This window comes from Lycium barbarum, chromosome 11 (genome assembly GCF_019175385.1).
Source record: "Lycium barbarum isolate Lr01 chromosome 11, ASM1917538v2, whole genome shotgun sequence".
NCBI classification, from domain to species: Eukaryota; Viridiplantae; Streptophyta; class Magnoliopsida; order Solanales; family Solanaceae; genus Lycium; species Lycium barbarum.
Window position 1 is genome coordinate 103,312,301 of NC_083347.1, and position 20,731 is coordinate 103,333,031.

At 33.5% G+C, this 20,731-nt stretch overlaps 1 protein-coding gene across 3 annotated transcripts; it reads right to left on the reverse strand.

Annotated features, from left to right (window-relative positions):
- Positions 1 to 11,656: 11,656 nt before the first annotated feature.
- Positions 11,657 to 18,436, reverse strand: LOC132620329 (uncharacterized). Of its 3 annotated transcripts, XM_060334995.1 has the most exons (4): positions 18,035 to 18,436; positions 14,998 to 16,846; positions 12,620 to 13,769; positions 11,657 to 12,520 (listed from the first exon to the last, which is right to left on the reverse strand). In XM_060334995.1, exons 1-4 carry the CDS (start codon positions 18,082 to 18,084, stop codon positions 11,679 to 11,681), a joined length of 3,891 nt encoding a protein of 1,296 aa, XP_060190978.1. In that variant the 5' UTR covers positions 18,085 to 18,436; the 3' UTR covers positions 11,657 to 11,678. The 3 variants fall into 3 exon arrangements, with proteins under 3 accessions (XP_060190978.1, XP_060190979.1, XP_060190977.1); XM_060334996.1 differs by having other exon boundaries at positions 11,657 to 13,769; positions 14,998 to 16,752; positions 18,035 to 18,435; XM_060334994.1 differs by having other exon boundaries at positions 11,657 to 13,769; positions 18,035 to 18,435.
- Positions 18,437 to 20,731: the final 2,295 nt, after the last annotated feature.

A 20,731-nucleotide genomic window follows, 5' to 3' on the forward strand; every position in this document is an offset into this window, starting at 1 on the left:
AAGCAAAAAAGAGTCAGTTTTGGCACGGACAAGAACAGAACCAGTACTTGACTGCATTCATTCAAACTTATGGGATCCATCTCAGATTTCATCTAAGGGTCGAGGTGAAAAGAGGTATCTTCCTATTTTATTAATGACTTTTCGCCCAAGGTTTGGGTGTATGTTTTAAAGACAAAAGTGGTGTTTTTTAAAACTTCAACAACTTTAAGGGTGTTCATCAATTCAATCAACTCAATTTTATCATATTTTGATTGGATCTTTTGGTTTTCCCCGAAGCCGAGCCAGATAAAATCGAGTTGGTTTGGTTAGTTTGGTTCGGTTTAGTCGATTTGACTTAATTGAGCTTTCTCAAAATGCGCATGTAATTATTAACATATTATTTTCAAGTGATACAATTATTAATTATATAATACACAAACTCAAAGAATTATAAAATTCTTAAGGGTAAAGGGTCAAAAATACCCCTATACTTTCATAAATTGTCTACTTTTACCCTCCATTACAAGTTGGGTCTAAATCTACCCTTCCCGTTACAAGTTGGAGTCAAATATACCCCTATCGTTAGTAATGTTTCAAAAATATCCTCATTTCTAACATATTCCCACATAAGCAAATCTACTCATTGGAATTAGGTGACCCACGTCACATGGCATTTAACTTATTATATGTGGTGCCTACGTGACAAACTTTTTAAAAACAATCTGGACAATTGATTTTTCTAAAAACAGATTTAGAAAAAATTGTTTTTATTAATAATCTGAAATTTTTTTGATTTTATAAAACCCGCTTCTTAAAAAAATCTGGAAAATTAGATTTTTTTTTAATTAAAAAATCTAGAAAATGATTTTATTCTTAAATCAGTTTTTCAGATTTTTTTTAACAATTAATACATATTTTTAAAAAAAATGATTTTTAGGACACCTTTTTAAAAAAAATGCTTTGCAGTATTAATCCAGATTAAAAAAATCATTTTCCAGATTTGTTAATTAAAAAATCCATTTTTCGAGAATATTTTTTTTTTTAAAATGGGTTTTATAAAATCAAAAAAGTTTCAAATTTTTAATAAAAGCCATTTTTTCCAGATTTTTTTAAAAAAAATCAATTTTCCATATTGTTTTTAAACAAATTGTCTCGTAGGCACCACATAGAATAAGTTAAATGCCATGTGACATCCATGTCACCCAATTCCAATGACTAGGCTTGCTTATGTGGGAATATGTTAGAAATAAGTGGTATTTTTGAAACTTTGCGAACGGTAGGGGTAGATTTGGCCCCAACCTGTAACGGAGGGTAAAAGTAGCCAATTTTTATGAAAGTAGAGGGATATTTTTGACCCTTTTCCCAATTCTTAAATATTTAAAGTAATTTGTATGTTCATATATAAATTCACGTATATATAATTGTATTTTGTATAAATATTTCAGTTCATTTTACAAATTTCAAGAAGTTCGAAGATCAAATTGAATTATTGAATTACTAATATCGAATAATCAAAATTTTCGGGTCAGTAATTCGATTTTTTTATAAATTATAAACACCTCTAATGTTGGTAGAAGATAACAAGTTTTTGATTACTTAGTTGAGGTGACTGTAAATTAGTGTAGACACTGCAAGTAGGGGTGTACATGGACCGGGTTAGTTAAGATTTTTTAAACATCAATTGCTTCGGATTTTTAAATTTATACACTAAACCAAACCAACAAAATTCGGGTTTTTCAACCTCGGGTTATTCGGTTTTCTTGGGTTTTTCGAGTTTTTTTTTCGGAATAGTCTTGATACAAAACATATAACTTTTACTTCAAATATTTCTTTAGTCCTAGTAAGATACAATCATATAATTAAGGTGTTTCTTAAGAAAATAACACAAAATGTGAGAAGAGTGATGACATTGTATTAAAATATTCAACAAAAGCTAATAACATCGGTTAAAATAAATATTGCTAATTAACAAGTCATAAAGAAAATGACCATAATGTAAAAATACTAATAAGTCATGCTAAAATAAGTAATAAGTATTAATTACATGACAGCGAAAAAAAAACTTAAGTTATTTATTTTCTCTCTAAATCAATTATGCAAAACTAAAGAATAGATATCCAACATTATTGTCATTCCTAGTGGTCAATTGAATTTCTTTTGTTAGCATTTGTGTTGAGTTGGCTTTGGTTTTGACTTTATTTGAGTTACTAACATCCATAGGATATAAAACTTATTGACATTCAAAATTCTAAGTTCAAACTTGAATAATATGATAATAGATAAAAAAAAACATTAAAAAATTTTAGAAATATTTATAAATTACATTACAAATAAATATTTTTATGTATAAAATATTTTAAAAAATGAATACATGTAATATCGGATAGGTTTGGTTCGGTTTGACTTTTTTTAGTTAAAACCAAACCAAACCAATTATGGTCCCTTTTTTTTTTCAACACCAAACCGCTAGTCGGGTTTTTTTCTCGGTTTGACTCAGTTTATCGGTTTGGTGCGGTTTGTCGGTTTACTTTGTACACCCCTAACTGCAAGCATAAAAAAAAAAAGTTTCCAAAATCATCTTGGTTGGGAGTTATGAGACTTTCTAAATTTATTCCTTTTCCACATACTACAAGGAACAACACTAGTGTTTCTTTTTTTGACCCGGATTCAAAGTCCTATACAAATTAGGATTAAAGCGTTACATGCCTATATATATTTTAGCGTCTAGTTAATTTGGAATATTTATGCTACTATACGTGATAAGTTTTGTTTCTCTTTTTGTTGCCAAAGCCTTTCTATAAGATTTTTTGTTCAGATAGTCTTAGATATGGAGAGGAGTAACGAACTTTGTCCATCGTCATGGCTAGAACCTCTAATAAGTGCTGATTTTTATGGACATAATGGTACATGTGAGGCACATAATCAGTATTGTATCCGTTTTTGTAAGAATTGCACAACCAAACCTTTTTGTGAATTATGTTGGAAGGATGCTATAGAAGCTGAACATGAAGGTCATCAAACTTTGCGGGTTAGTATGTGTGTGTTGAATCTTTTTTACTTCTTTGTATATTTATTTCTGGGTACACAAACACGCTTTTTGTGTAAAAATTATTAAATTCAGTTGAACCCAATAAACTAAGGTCCATCCGCCTCTTACCACCTTAATCTAAAGTCGAGATTTTTATTTTGGGTAGCTAAATTTGAACATAGAACCTGCCTGCTTAATACCATAATGAATTATATTATTCTCTAATAGCATTAATATGGTTGTTCCTTTTACTTGGGTTATCGATATTATTTTTCCTTAGTACTTTTCTTTTCTACCATGTTTTCATCATAACCTTTACTCTTGTACTTGTCAAACCTATTTTTTTAAAAAGTTTTTCTTGAGTCGAAGGTCTATTGGAAACAACTTCTCTATCTCACACAAGGTAGGAGTAAGGTCTGCAAACACACCATCCTCTCAGGGCCCCACTTGTAATAGATCTCATTGGGTATGTTGTTGTTGTTGTTGACTACGTACATCATTTAAAAATTTGAGTTGTTTTGAAAAGAAAAGTGTTTATTTTTTGTTTATGTTATATTTGCAACATCTTGTCTTAATACTATAGTAGTTGATTCGTTGTTGTTTTTTTTTTAATGGGTAGATATATATATATATATAGTTTGTCGGAAAGCATCCGTTCGAATAGCTGATATTGAAAGAGAGGTAGATGTTACTGATATTCAACCCTATAGAGCAAACGGCCATACGGTTATTCTCCTGAAACAAAAAGAAAGAAATGGCGGAGCTCCAAAGTGTGTCATATGCCAAGGGAAAATAAAGAATGAAGAGTATCAATTTTGCTCGATTTCTTGTAAAGTAAGTACAGTTAAACCTCTTTATAACGACGTCAATTGTTCGAGTATTTTTTACTGTTATAGTGAAATGTTATTATAGAGAATGATTCTTATAGAGAGAGATTAGACTGTTGTAAAGAGAATTGTTTTACTTTTATCCTAATGATTCCTTTGAAGTTCGTAATCGAAACTAAGTTAACATTAAATAATTAAAATACAACATTGTTGTGACTAACGTCGTCTGTGTATGTTGCAGATTATGGGACTAAAGCTTGGTCTCTGCAAGAGGGAAACTGTTGAAGAAAATGAAGCTGAGTTATAGTCTACGAACAAAACCAAGAAAGAGAACGCCCGTGAGATCACATTTGAAATAATGTATTTGTGATAAAATTCAGTAGGCGAAGTCAGGTTCCAACTTTAAGGGCTCTAGATTTTAGAATGACGACTTCAAGTTGTAATCTAGATTATAAATTTGGTATTGAACATATTTAGTTTATTGTGTTTCGAATATCACATTTTAATGCTTTGTCCTGTTTTTTCTTATTAGTTGACATATTACCTTCATTCTGTATTTCTTTTCTCATAACTAGTTTGATTTGCGACACTAGAGTCGAGAGTCTTTTGAAAACAGCCCCTCTATGCGCGAGGTAGGGGTAAAGTGTGTGTACACTCTATTATTCTCAGACCTCACTTGTGCGATTACACTGGGTATGTTGTTGTTGTTGTTTGTATATATAATGAATTTCTTCACACAAAGGCGTATCTGTTCAATGCCGCATACTTTAGGGGCATATTTCACCGTTTTCGCTTATTAATCAACTAATAAGGTTAATTGAGGGCTCCAGTTTACTTAAGGACGTATTTGGATCAACTATTACATGATAAGTGTTTGGGTTTGCCCTGAATTTCCTACCTTATTTGGAAGTCTACTATAATTATGTTTTACTCCAAAAAGGATTTCTTGGTAGAAAATATTTTCTTTGTGAAAAAGGACTCTACTATATCTATCATATTTCTTGGAGGTAGAAGTTTTGTTCTATAAATAGGGAATTTGATCTTCTCATACACAAGAAAAGTATCACAATGTAATCCTTTAGGGAGTTTTACTTGAGGGGAGATTTATTCTCTCAATAGTTTTTATGCCTTTTTATAGTACTAGTATCTATAAACGTGCAGTTGCACGTTATTCCAATCGATCTCACTCATAGTAAATAGATATTAGATATTATTTGTAACTATATACATTTATCTTATGAGTTACATTAATATTGTTACTATATTTTGGGCTTGTATCTACTTAATACTCCTTTGAAATTGATGTTAATATTTGTCCTTTTTTTCTTTTTCCCTTATAAAAAATATGTTATGACTAAGATAATTCAATGTTAGAGACTAAGTGAACATATATTTATTTATTTATTTATTGCCATTTACGAATACAAAAGTATTGAAAATCGTTGCCAAACATAATCACATTATCAAAATATCAATTAGTTTTAAGAATATTTAGTTAAAAAAATTTAAGTTGTTCACAAAGTAAGACATAATAATATTTTCTATTTAAAACACCAAATACATATATAAAAGTAGTATATCCAAACAATCCATAAATAAGTATATATCAATTCACGAATCTGAACCTCATGAAGAATAAGTTAATGTAATTAAACAAATCACAAAAACAGATATAGAAAAAGGAAACTCATACCCTATTCTACAAAATGCAGATTGCTAAAATTTTATTGTGTGCTTTCATAAGATAGTCATGAAGTGTTTTATAGATGAGCAAAAATATTTTAAGAATTTGATTAAAATAAACTTATTTTTCTCCGAGCGATTAAAAGGAGAGCGTCCCTCTCACCAAGACAAATAATTCATGTATAATCAGGGTCCTTGGCTAATAAACTTTTATATATATATATATATATATATATATAATTAAAAAAAAAAAAAAACCAACCGTGTTTAGTTTTAGCTGGGATTCTTGCCCAATTTTAATCACTACGTTAAAATTATTTAGAAAAAAAAAAGACCTTTTACCTAATTTCCATTAATGTAAGTGTTTTAGTTTACACGAGATTTTTATATTGTTGTGTTAACTGGTGTCTTAAATTAACGTTTCTGTTAATAGAAAATTTTACTATTAGACAAGTAAATTAACATGATGTTATTTCACATCAATAAAGCCGTGCGAATATTAGTTGACAAGCTATTCGACTCCTTATAGAATTAATTAGATAACTCTTTTTTTTTTATTCTACTTTAATTCCTAAGTATCCTATTTAATTTCCCCTTAAAAAAATAGAACAAAATTCCTAGAATTTTATTTTGAATCCTAATAATCTTCCTACACCCAGATATTATGTATGTTGGCCTAACAAATAAATTAGAATCCTAGAACAACACGCTTTTTCTCCTAAACCAAACCAATCCGAATACAAAAAAGAAAATAGTATATTACAATTATAGCCAATATTATAGTTATATCAAAAGGCTATTTTGGTCAACCAACATTTATTTCATGCTTTTAAAATAATATAGATTAGTTTTTCATATGTAAATCAATTGACCAAATCCTATTAGAATATTATGTCTTTTTAGTATACTTTTCTTTGTTGTTTTATTTATCATCGTTCAAGATTTGTTTTGATAGCTTTCACATGATGCAATATTATTTCGATCCCAAACAAGTGGTATCTGAGCTAATGGTTCAACGGGTTGAAGACATGTTCAATTCGACCAGTTCAAATCAAGCTACAATTATTTTCACGATAATGAAGATTTTGTCCAGAGTACTGCATGTGGAGATGGATTTTCAACCATATTTTCAACATCATGCTGCATCTTCACAAATAAATTTAAAATATTTTGTAAATTATTTTTAACCCATAATATTTTTAACCATGGTGAGCAACAGTGATGAATATTATGTGAAGATGTAGAATTAAGATTAATTTGCGTGAAAATTCAGGCTAAGGCGAGATTTGTTACGGTTTGTACTGAATTTCCTACTTTATTTGGGTTCCAATATAATTGTGTTTTATTCCAAAAAAGACTCCTTGGTAGAAAAGGTTTTCTTAACTCTACTATATATATCCTATTTCTTGGAGGAGAAATTTTGATCTTCTATAAATAGAGAATTTGATCTTCTATAAATAGGGAATTTGATCTTCTCATACACAACACTGAAAAGTATCCACAATGTAATCCTTTAGAGAGTTTTGCTTGAGGGAAGATTTATTTTCTTAATAGGTTTTATGCTTTTTTATAGTATTAGTTTTTCATATGTAAGTCAATTGACCAAACCCTATTAGAATATTCTTTTTAATATACTTTTCTTTGTCATTTTATTTATCGTCGTTCAAGATTTGTTTTGATAGCTTCCGCATTACGCAATATTATTTCAATCCCAAACAAGTGGTATCCAAGCCAGTGGTTTACAATGGTTCAACAGGTTGAAGACATGTTCAATGTGAACATTTCAAATCAAGTTGCAACCAATATCATGATAATGAAGATTTTGTCCAGAGTACATGTGGAGATGGATTTTCAATCATATTTTCAACATTCTGTTGCTACATCTTTAAAAATAAATTTAAAACATTTTTTAAAACTATTTTTAACCCATTATATTTTTAACCTTGGCAAGCAACAGTGATGAAGATTATGTGAAAATGCAGAACTAAGATTATTTTGCCAGAAAATTCAGGCCAAGGGGAGATTTGTTAAGGTTTGCCTTGAATTTCCTACCTTATTTAGATTTTACCATAATTGTGTTTCACTCCAAAAAGGATTTTTTGATACAAAAGGTTTTCTTTGTGAAAAAAGACTACTATATCTATCCTATTTCTTAGAGGAGAAGTTTTAGTCTTCTATAAATAGGGATTTGATCTTCTCATATACAACTCAAAAAAGTATCCATAATGTAATCCTTTAGAGAGTTTTGCTTGAGGGGAGATTTATTCTCTCAATAGGTTTTACGTTTTTTATAGTATTAGTTTTTCATATGTAAGTCAATTGACCAAACCGTACTAAAATATTATATCTTTTTAGTATTTTTCTTTATCGTTTTATTTATCGTCGTTCAAGGTTTGTTTTGATAGCTTCCAGATGACGCGATATTATTTCGATCCCAACAAGTGGTATTCGAGTCAATGGTTTAGCCAATGGTTCAATGGGTTGAGGACATGTTCAATGCGACCAGTTCAAATCAAGCTGCAACCAATTTCACGATAATGAAGATTTTGTCCAGAGTACATGTAGAGAAGAATTTTCAACCATATTTTCAACATCCTGATGCATCTGTAAAAATAAATTTAAAATATTTTTTAAAACAATTTTTAACCCATAATATTTTTAACCTTATTTTTAACCATGACAAACAACAATGATGAAGATTATGTGAAGATGCAAAATTGAGGCTATTTTGTCAGAAAATTCAGGCCAAGGGAAGATTTGTTAAGATTTGCTTTGAATTTCCTACCTTATTTGAATTCTACCATAATTGTGATTTGCTCCAAAAAAGATTTCTGGATAGAAAAAGTTTTCTATATGAAAATTGACTCTACTCTCTCTCTCTCTCTCTCTCTCTCTCTCTCTCTCTCTCTCTATATATATATATATATATATATATATATATATATATATATATATATATATATATATCCTATTTCTTAGAGAAGTTTTGGCATTCTATAAATAGAGAATTAGATCTTCTCATACACAACACATAAAAGTATCCACAATATAATCCTTTACAGAGTTTTACTTAAGGGGAGATTTATTCTATCAATAGGTTTTATGCTTTTTTTTATACTATTAGTCTTTCATATGCAGGTCAATTGACCAAACCCAATTAGAATATTATATTCTTTTAGTATACTTTTCTTTGTCGTTCTATTTATCGTCGTTCAAGGTTTGTTTTATTTATCATCGTTCAAGGTTTGTTTTTATAGCTCCTGCATGACGCAATATTATTTCGATCCCAACAATAAGAGCATGAGTGCGCTATTTACAGAGGACATTTCTGCTTATTTCACATACTTAACCCTTTTCTGTATATTATTTGAGCAAAAACTGTTGGATTCAACTGAATCTGTATCCAAACTTCTAGCTTCGCCCCTGACTGGTAGCACTAGTTACGCACATGCATTGGCACTTCCCTTTCTCGTAGATTGCATGTAGATCCCGTGATCTCAGGGAGTCTAATTTTCACAATAAACACAAAAGGGTGCTTTATTAAGATGTATCTTAATCAATGTTCTTGAAAAGAAAAAAAAAGAAAAAAAACCTGATGTACGTAAACCTGTGAAAACTGTGCTTCTCTCGATTAGACATTAATACTCAATGTGCGTTTATATGCAAATCTTATTGGTAGCAAGAACACCAAGTTTCTGACCGAAACAACGTTCTCAGTTCCAGGATATAGTATCAAACAACAAAGAGTACTGCTGGGAAAACCCAGCCTGCCTTCAAGCTAGAGAAAGGCTCCATCTTCTGAATTATACATGCATTTGCCAGTTTACCAACCAATCAAACAAGGAAAATAAGTTGTGGTAACAAGAGACATGTTCCCTACAGAACAAAACCTTCTAATACACATCAACAAATGTCATAACGTAATTAACATGGACAAGCTGAATATTTCAATACCTTCATAGGGAAGAGACTGAAATGTTAAACAAAAAGTGGGATTAATCCTGATTTCTTTTGTTAGTTCTTGTCACCACACAAAACCAGCGTTCCTATTTTACTGTGTCGCTTGCATTATTTCATTGCAATATCGTTTTAAATCTTTTAACCTTATCTGACCCCCTTTTTATGCTTCTATTGAGCCGAGGGTCTCTCGGAAACAGCCATCCAAGATGTGGGATTTCACTGGGCTGTTGTTATTGTTGTTGTTGTACCGGATTCCCCTGAGATAGTCCGATTAATCCAGTGGCGGAGCCACACCCATTGAAGGGTGTTCATATGAACACCCTTCGTCGAAAAAAATTATCGAATGCCTATGTTAAATATAGAATTTTATGGATATATACTAGTAATGAACAACCTTGACATAGAAACGAAGGATAGCCTAGCGGCTAAGGGTGTGCAAACTATCGCTCACACGTCCCCTGTCCTAAAATATGAACACCCTTCGTCGGAATCTTGGCTCCGCCCCTGGATTAATCAATATGGCTAAGGGAATGATTGATACAATGTCACTAGAGCTGTAGGGTAGCAAAGAAGCCATATAACAAATACTTTCCTATGGTTAGTTATCTTCCATGGAGATGCCTCGTGATTGACTGCCCATAGCAGGGAGACATCCCTGAACAGAATGCATATATGCCTTGGACAGGTTTCTTCAGCCAATAGGACTCAAACTTATGTACAAGCTATGATGCTCAGATACTCTAAAAATTGCCGCTACATTCATGTCAGATCCTCCAAAAACACAAATATTATGTATATTTGGAGGATCCGTCATGGGTGTGCCGGCAAATTTTTAGGATCCAAGCAACATAGTGCTCAACCATCAGTTCCCAGAAAAACTCCTTGCCATTACATAATTAAGAAAAATTCACGTATCTTAAATAACCCCGACCGTTTTCACAACGGGAAATAAGTTTACACAGAATGCTAAAAAGGAAAAGTTACACTTCTAACCCACCTTGTTCAATAAAGTCAAACAGATACATAACTGGAAATATATTTACACTAAAATCATCACAATGCATGATTTACTCTGTAACTTGGAAGCATAAGGACACCCACCACCCACAACCCGCCTCCCCCCTGTTGAGACATGCCAGTTCTGAAGAGAATATGGATTGCCACAACTCATATGCATAGGAGTAGTCTATGAGAGTTAGTGGCATTAGAAAAGACTATTTTTACAGAGGCATTAATTGCCTACTTATTTCAATGCAAAAGAGAAAACTGAAGTTATTCTTGAGAATACAGATGATTAAGACACACTAGAAAAACAATAAGAAAGAAAAACAATGAGAAATGGAAATGGGTATTCTAAAAGAAATTCAAGTCTGTTAAATAAATTTAAAAGTCTCTTCCTAGTGGGGGAAATTTCTAGGTTGCTGTTTCTGGAGAAAATTTATTTTGTGCTGACAGAACTAACAATAGTCGTGTGAGGCTTCCTTTTATCTCACAAGTTGGTGAACGTGGACCCAAAAGTGTAGGATTTGAGTCCAACTACTTGAGAGACAAAAAGAAGACACACAACTATTACCAGTTGTGTCAGCACAAAATAAAGTTTTTCCAGTTTCTGTGATTGGTTTTGTCACTTGCCTTGTATGACTTCTTTGAAATCACCATTGTCCGTTTTTCAATTGAATGTTAACTTGTTCCTATTGTTTACTCAGCAAAGAAGTAAAGGGTGAACAATCCATGTAACTGATCTATTAGTCCAATGAAAGATGCCAATTCAACCATTAGGGAGTCGTTAGAGTACACAACAAAACACGCCCTATCACATGATGATCTAGCATTAAATGATAAGAAGATCCAAAACTTCATTAAAGTAATTTGTCATGTAATATGGTGCAATTATTATACTCAAAACTATAGATTAGTATATCAAGACTGCTAAGTATGAAACATAATCAAACATTTGCACAAGACACGAACATAGTTTTAATCATTTTTCCAAAATGACTAAAAAACCTCGTGTAACTTGATATTTTGCAGGTGTGTCTATAGTTCTACATCCCAATTATCAAACGGTTATTGATCTGTTTTATAGTTGCAAATAGTTGTGTCCTACTTTGTCTTTTATCAAAACGTGGTTATGCACATTTTTTGTAAAAGTTATATATGAGGTAACATACACAGCAGATTAGATTTTAACTAAATTATCATTAACCTTCACGGTCAGAACTTACAGTTATTTGTTGGTAGTTGGTAATAAGGGTCTGTGGACCCCTTAGAAAGAAGCTACTGGAACTGTTTTCTATAGCACGCGGAGGCATCTCCAATACCTCCCTTGACCTACCTACTAGGGGAAGATTTGAAAGATGGTCACCCCAAATATCATAAGTAAACTCTTCTTCCATCCCCGTCTTTTCATCAGTTTTAACTGCCATCTGATTTGGAGGTTTAGATCCAGGCGCTCGCAAGTGTGGAGCAATAATAGAACTTGAAGCCAATACTGGTTGATGACACATCAAGCGAGGAGAAGATTTATCAGCACAAGGGAAGGTTGCTGAAGGCAGAAGAACAGGTTTGCTGGCTGATCTTTTAGGTGCAGCAGGCTTCTCTTGAGGAGGAGGAGGAGCATTTTTGCCAACATACGTGGGTGTTGCCTCTGTCTGCAAGACATTCCTTTCACATGCAAATTCGGAGTGTATACCTTTTTTACATTGATGGTTACCAACATCAGCAAAGGGATTGCTGAGCTTAACAGATCGATCCACATCAGCAGACTGTGGAGATGGCCGACTAGGTGTTGAACTTGACGTAGGAGACAAGGGTGATGATGGTGTAGAATTGCCACTATGACTACTTGAAACATCAAAACCTCCAACCAAAGCAGTTGCAGAATTCTTTTTCTTCTTCCGCCGCCTCCCTTTTTCTTTTCCAATTTTGACAGTGAGATTACCAGTTTTTGAGGTATCATTTGTATCAGAACTCTGAATTCCTACTGACTTTGTAGAGGATGACACTTCCGTTCCATTTTGGGTATCTATTACAGAGTTATATCCTGCACAATGATTCAGATTCTGATCAGATACACTTTGATTTTGGGAAACAGTCTGACTATCTTCACACGTACCGAAACTTTCAACTGACAGTGACTCACCTTCCCCAATTGATCTAAGCAAACCGTTCAATTTAGAGGAGAAGACGAACTTGCCAATCTGTTTCTCCGTGGGATGCATGCGAGACAATTTTCCAGCACGACTAACAGATGTCATATAGCTTTTTCCACTCTTAGGCAAGCACTCATGGGAGCCAAAGGTTGCCACTTGGGGTATGATGCACCAAAGAACCAGAAAGAACAAAGAAGCTAGAAGAAGAATTGTGACGAGCAATTTTTTCACCTTCATCCAGAACAAAGACTTCTTGCAGAAATGAAGCACACAAATAGGAAGACTAGCTTTCATTGGTATAACAAGTATGCCAGTTGCCAAAGCCAGTTCAAGATCTCTCTGTATAGTGGCAACGGAAAAATCAGTATGATATGATATCACAAGCTTTATAGACTCCTCAGGTTCAAGAGAAAAACCTTTACAACCATTTATTACGAACCCATCCGTTCCACACTCCGTTCCAGAGATTTCAATTTTTTTTACCTCCAGGGGAAAGTCGCCCACGTTCTTTGCATGAAGCTCCTTTGACATTGACAGAGAACATGCATGAGATTTATCCTTCATGTTATATAACACACCCGAAGAAGAGAGATTAAGAGGGGTTGGCATGTTTAATTTGAAATCCAGGTTCTGTACAGGTTCAGACTCATCAAGCAAGACCAAAGAAAGCAACCCACCAGATCCTTTGAGAGTTAACCACTCCACACCAGAAAGATTGTTTCTGACCAAAGCTGAACTTCTCCACTGACATCGAGCTGCAGGTTGAAATAAAACTGGACCAAACAATGCTCGACCAAAAGGGTGAAGAAGAGCTTCAGTTACTGCATTCTCTGCTAGCGAAAAACCATATCTCTTTGGAGCAATAGAATAGTTACCAACTATTCTACTGGATAGAGAAGGCTGCAAATGGCTTCCTGAAGTCTTGCACTCATCAATAATTTCCCACGAGTTCAGAACAAGCTGCACCAAGATTGGTTTTTGACTTGGGTTTTCTACTGTGATCCACTGAGAGTGATGACTTCCGACTTGAATCACTGGAAACACAACTTCACTTTCATCCAGTATGGACATGCCATTTGCAGTAGCATGAGATTTCCAGTTCTTCAATACCAACTCATCTGCCACTGTTGTATCCAAGGCCTTCAGATTAAATAGATAGACAAATCATCAATCAGGAGCTAATTCTATATACATCTGTACTAAACAGGGCATATGACTAATTCAATAATGAGAGCTCTCTCCACTACAAAAACATTCAGATTAAGAAAAGCTAAGAAAAAGTGAAGCTTCACATGACATAAATTCGGCTCATAAGTACAAATCTGCTGAATTAGTAGTAAACACAGCTCATTATGGACATTCCCTATCATTTCTGCTAAATTCTGTGAGAGTTACACTCGTTCAAGCATTAATAAATCAGAAGTATAGCTATTAGTAATCATTAGAAGTTATTGGAGTATTTGGAAGGAAAGGAATCGCAGATGTTTTGATGGTATCTCAACTCCAAGCAGTAGTCTAAAATCTCTCTTTTTAATCTTTTCAGTTGGAGCAATCTAGCCCCTGTAAATGACATATTACCCCTTTTTGACCTCATTAGCTCCATCAATATGGCTTAGAGACCATATTTTTGTTTTCTGGTTAACTCCCTGATTTAAAATAGAAGTTTTTGTTCTCAGGAGTTAACCATGATTCTTTTGTGTATGTAACATGCATCTACTTGATGCCTTCCTAATACAACATCTTATTTCATCAAAAAAAGAAGTTATTGTACGAGTATATTCGCAGAAGAATTCCACTGAAGATGACTTTGGTTATCAAATATCATAAAAGTCCAAACTAGAAATTACATCCTTACGAGTAACAAAGTGGTTTCCAGTCCAAAAACAAAGAATGGAAAACAAGGTGATGGGCAAGGAAACTTCTAGAGATACAATGAACACCCATGCCAGCTATACATGAAACCGGTGTTTCTGATTCGTTAAGTATAAGAGCATACATCCTATACAGATCAAATAGAGAAGAAGAGCCGCTGCATTGTACATGATATGGTATTGTATGTCTCCACCTTTCACATGTTATAGGGTACAATCTTACTTTATGCTGATAATTAAGGACTTCTATAATCTACACGCACAGATCCTTTTAAGGACTTAGTTGGAGTTTCCTGCTACAATATTAGTTTCAGATAAATTCCAGTTGCTTGCAAAAGTTCCTCAAAAAATAGGAAAAACACATAAAAACTTAAATTCTCAATTCTTAAAACCCGGAAACTTCTAGAAGATTGGCAAATTATTTTTACTCATTTTTCACCATATCAGCAAACCCACAAAATGAGAGATAATAAGAACCAATATCAAAATTACAATACCTTGATTTCTAATGGTGACCACATGCTGCCGCTGGAAGTGATGTCTCTTGTATTTCCAAGTTCTACTTCATCAGAGTGTTCTCCATGACCAATAGAAGAGTCATATTTAACTCCTGAACAAATGCTGACTACATCCCTGCAAGCAACTTCAATCTCAGACGTTCTCGAGTCATTAGTTGATACGAGCAATTTACAGTTCATGCTCATTTCATGAGATTGCACCACAGGATCAAGCAACTGAACAGCTGGGAAAATATAAGTGACCACAGCCACTTGCGTAACAGTTCCGGGGAAGAGTAATAATCCCTCAACATATCTGACACGAAAATGCTTGGTGTTCTCTCCAGCCTCACTTACCTTGACAATGCTCAATATGTAAGGAGAATCATTTCTCACTGACAGAGCAACAACACTAGTACCATCAGCAGCACATGGTCCTACGGTTTGAATAGACAAAGAAAGTGGATCTGCGAGCTCACTGTAAGCAGATGTCATGCCCAGTTCTGCTTTGAGAGGGACAACAATTGTATCAGCTTTTCCTTTGGAAGAGCTAAGCAACTGCAGAGAAAATGCACCGAATATCTCACCCCCAGTATGACTAGGGAAATCTAATTCTATGATGGTCTCAGTTTTGTCAGGATCAATTTCCCAATTCCTATGGGGTCTAATTGCAACTAGAGGGATACCAACCTCATCACCCTTGACATCCAACCACTCCTTAACACCAAGCAAACTGAAATTATTGTTTGAATCTTCACCTTTATTTAAATTACAAATTGCCTTTGCATAACGGGTATTATCTCCCGAAGAAATAGACGTCCAAATAGTTACCTCCTCCACATAGAGGGCTTCATTGTAAGGATTATACAAAGAAAGATTCTTACTCCGCCTTCCTCTGGAGGAAATATCAAGACTGACTAACGGCTGTATGCGATATGGGGATTCAACAGCAAAGCCCTTAGCCTGAACCAAGAAACCACCAGAGCTTGTCTGCAAAACAAACTGCGCTGAAGAGAGACCCAACCATGTAGGCAAAAACACAAAACAAATCGATGCAGTTTCACCAGGTGCCAACGACGTTTCGCTGAAATTGCATGGGTAAAACTGAGAATTGGTTCCATAAGGTTCAAATACAGTCAGTATGCTGTCTCTATGCGTATTTTTAACATTTAGAAAAGCTAATGAAGGAAAATATAAATACTTCTCCCCCCAGTCAAGCAATGGGGGATTGATTTCTACATGAGGGGAAGAACCACCCAAAAACTTGGAACTGTCTGTCTCCTCTTCTGCTTTTGGTTTCAAATTTTGGTATTTATCATCAGACAAAGGCCCTCCACCAGAAGAAACACCATTTACTCGATTCCTTCTTATACAACCACAAGGAAATTCACTGTAACAATCCTGGTAACTCAGATAGCATGAAATTGTTCTTCCACCTAAGAACTTGAAAATACAAGAATCGGATGACCTACTAATATTTGTATTCTCTTCATCTGATCTTATAGGCAAAGCAACATCGGATTGAACCCCAGAAACTTCTTCCACTTGTGATTGGGCACTCTTCTCTTCAAACAAAAAACCACGCAATCTCGGAGGAAAGCAAAACAAGTCTGTATCTGAACACACATTTTCAAGACTCTGACGAGAGACAGGATTCTCAAGAACGGAACCGGATGACAAATCCCCACTAAAGCCATCCTCCTCATTTGGCTTGTATGACATACATGCATCATACTCTGCTTCGTTTTGCAGTCCCTTCATTGAACATGGTTCACCTTTAGCCAGTATAACGATGATATGCAACAGAACCATCATAAAGCAGAATGCTTCACCATGGTGAAACATTCTCCTGAAGAAATTACTAATACAGATTAATAGTGACGTAAATAAAATAGAACATCAATCATCATTTACAGGAAAGACGAAAACTTTATACAGTTATTAGGCAGGGCACATGCAAACGCACACTAAAACATTGGGAAGATAAAAACACCTCGACTACCACCACAACAACAACAGCAACAGTACAACTATACCTCAATCGAAAACTTGTAGGAGTCCATCATTTCAATGAAAAAACAAGTACTAATTTTGGGAATGAAAAGAGAAGTAGCATAAGAGACAAACAAACAATCTAAAAATAGCAAAACAGATAAAAGATGACGATTTACAATGTCTCCCAGACAAAAAACTACCAATATATGATCTAAGGCCTCATACTTCAGCTATCGCATTAAATACGCAAGTAAAACCATTGCTCATTAAGTAGGAGCAGTAGCTAAGTTGAAAAAAAAAAAGTAAATAGTTCATTGAGCAAATATACATAAATAGGCATTCGGAGCTCCAAAATAAGAAGAAAAACACAATAAAAGCATTAATATGAAAAATCATAAAGCAAACAATTTTGCAGAGTCCTTCATAGAGCAAAGAATTAATGGTCAAAAAACACACCTAAACTATATTTTTAGCGATTTTCATACCTCAACTATCATTGTTCCATATACCTACCTAAACTATCACCTTTTTGCGAGTTTCAAATATCCATTTAACCTATCTAAACTATTGCTTTTTTCACGAGCTTCATACCTCAACTATTCATCATTCCATTTATCTACCTAGACTGTCAGTTTTTTTTTTTTTTTTTGCGAGTTTCATACCTCAACTATCCATTGTTCAGTTACCTATCTAAACTATCACACTCTTTGTATTACAACCTCGATGCTGAGTTGGCCTCAAACCTAAACTATTACTTTGCGAATTTCATAACTCAACTACTCATTGTTCTCTTTACCTTATCTAAACTATCACTCTCATCGTATCAAAAACACACCGCGATGCAAAGTTGGCCAACTATCTATTAAACTAGCATCGAGGTGTGTTTTAATACAAAGGGAGTGATAGTTTAGGTAAGTAAAGAGAATAATGAATAGTTGAGTTATGAAATTTTAACTCACGGAAAAGTAATAGTTTAGGTGTGTTTTTGATTATTAACTCTAAAAAAATCAAACGAACGGAAAATATAGCATCGAGGAGTTACCGGAGGGATAGCTGACGTGGAGCTCCGATCATTAGGGTTTGATAATTCATTGACGAAGAGAGAAAAAGAACATAATCAGTGAAAAACTAAAATAAAATAAAATCTGTTTTGCTAATTTATCTGATAATTGATTTTTTGTTGATGGTGGCTATGACTATGGCTAGGGCTTTTTGCGGATTGGATGTTTTTTTAGGCCCAAATTAAAAAGGGAGAGAGTGTATTTTCTATTTTATTGGAGCAGAAAAACAAAAGAACTGGATGAAGGTTCAGGGTAACACAAACACCTGATAACACACACCCGAATGAATGGCCTCGAACAACGAAGAGAGGAAAAGAGGAAAATAAACTGAAAAAACAGAGAGAAAATGACACTTCATGGACTAAATTACTTAATTACCCCACTATACTATATAGGACGATAGAATGGAGCAAGGTGTAGGGCATTTAGCGGTAGTATATATATTAATTAACTTGAAGATTTAGTTTTCTCATTTTAAACATCAAAATTTATATCCCGAAACTCCACAAATGAATTAGTAACTTTTTTTAAAAATGGTATAAAAAAAGTTTATCAAACTTTCAAAAACTAATAATAATAATAATAATAATAATAGAATACTAGTTTTTTTAAAGGCTAATATAATAAACGGAAAAGGGCCAAATATACCCCTGTACTATCAGAAAAGGGTCAAATATAACCTCTCATTCTACTTTGAGTTCAAATATAATCTTCTGCCGTTATACTATTGGATCAAATACCACTACTAAAAAACTAGCAAAAATCGACGAAAAACAAATGGAAAAAATCGACGGAATCCGTCGGTTTTTCGACAATTTTTTGAAATCTTTTTTTTTTTTAAGAAAACCGACGGACTGCGTCGGTTATTTTTAGCCCAAAAATGCTCGAAAAATATAATTATTTTTTATATTATTTTCTAAAATCCGTCGGTTTTTTTTTTAATTAAAAAACCGGCGGAGTTCGTCGGTTTTGAGCAAAAAAATAGTATAAATTAAATCAATGTAACTATTTGATCAAAGAATATGAGTGGTCTTATGGTAGAGCCCTTTAATGCAACGGGACATACCCGGGTTCAATTCCAAGTTGCTATATTTCATTATTTTATTTTCATTTTTTTTTACATAACCGACAGAGTCCCTCGGTTTTCGAAAAGCGACGGACCGTTTGCGTCCGTTTCACCGAAAAACCGATGTAGTCCGTCGGTTTTGGCCGTCGATTTTTGCCTGTTTTTTAGTAGTGTATGCCTCTCCTCCGTTAAAGTTATCCACAATGGACATTCAAGCCTACATGGCACTGAAATTTGATGAGGTGGATGCCATGTGGCATTGCCACCTCATCACCCCTAACCCCTCCTCCCAATCGCTCTTTTCCAACTCCAGTCAGTTTCTCCGCCTTTTTATTATTGCGACTCTTTTTCATTTTTATTTTCAATTTATGTTTTATTTTTCTTGAATAATTTGCGTATACTCGTAGAGTCGTTCTGAAGTATGCATATTAATTTACGGGGCTGTTAATGAAATCTAGTTCAGTGTTGTGTTACCTTGGTTTGAAGCTTAGTTTATGATAATGAAGTGCCATTGTATGTGGACCTTTTCTTTTCCCTTTTTTCCTCAATCGATGATGGATTTGGGGTTGGTGGCTAGCTGTAGTACATTTCCAGATTGCAGGCTGCGTACATTTCCAGATAGCAAACTGAAATAGTATGTTATTTTGCTCTGAGTTTTCGATGGGAGCAGTTCATGCAATTCATTATGGTACAAAAGGCTGGGTTTGGTCAACCAACTATGTTTCACGTGTTTGGCTGTAGTGATAGCGGAGTCCGGAATCTAAATGACCCAATAAAAAACGAATTGAATCAAAATAATCCAAGAAAAAAAAAATATTACCAAAGTACCTTTAACGCATGTTTTTTATGCGTTATGTAAAAATGTGTTAACGTTGCCCATTTACATCCGTTACCCGAGCTTTTAAAAAAAAAAAATCACATAACGCAGCATTTTGCTGCGCTATGCTGCCACATAATTTAGTGCTTTAAGAATAGATTGTGTTATGATAATTAACCAAACTTGTCTACTTCTATTCTAACTTTCACTTTTTTAGTTTTATTTTTAATATCCTATAGAATTTTGTTAAATTTAATATTCTAAAATATTAGTTAAGGTTTTAAATGTTACTACAATTTTATCCAACATTGAAATACATTTTCAAGAAAAAATTTAATTTTCAAAGGGCATAAAAAGTGATCAACATTTTGAGGATATTTTTATCGTTCAATATTTAGCGTTTCGACAAAATTGTAAAATAAAAGAAGGTAAGACACTTAAATTGGTGTGGGGGGATATTATTTTTCTTAAGCATAAGCTAAGTCTTATATATATATTAAATAATTATAATTATTTTCTATAAAAGAAAGTAATACACTTAAATTGATACCGAAGAGATATTGTTGTTCCTAAGCATAAGCTAGGTATTATATTTTTGTTGTCTCAGAAATGATTATAATTATTGATAAATACTATATTTTCGGTTGCCTTAAAATATAATTATAATTATTTTCTAAAAGAAAAAGTAAGACACTTAAATTGATACGAAGGGGATATTATCTTTCGTAAGCATGATCTAAGTCTTATATTTTTGGTTGTCTTAGAAAATGATTATGATTATTTAAAAAAAAATGT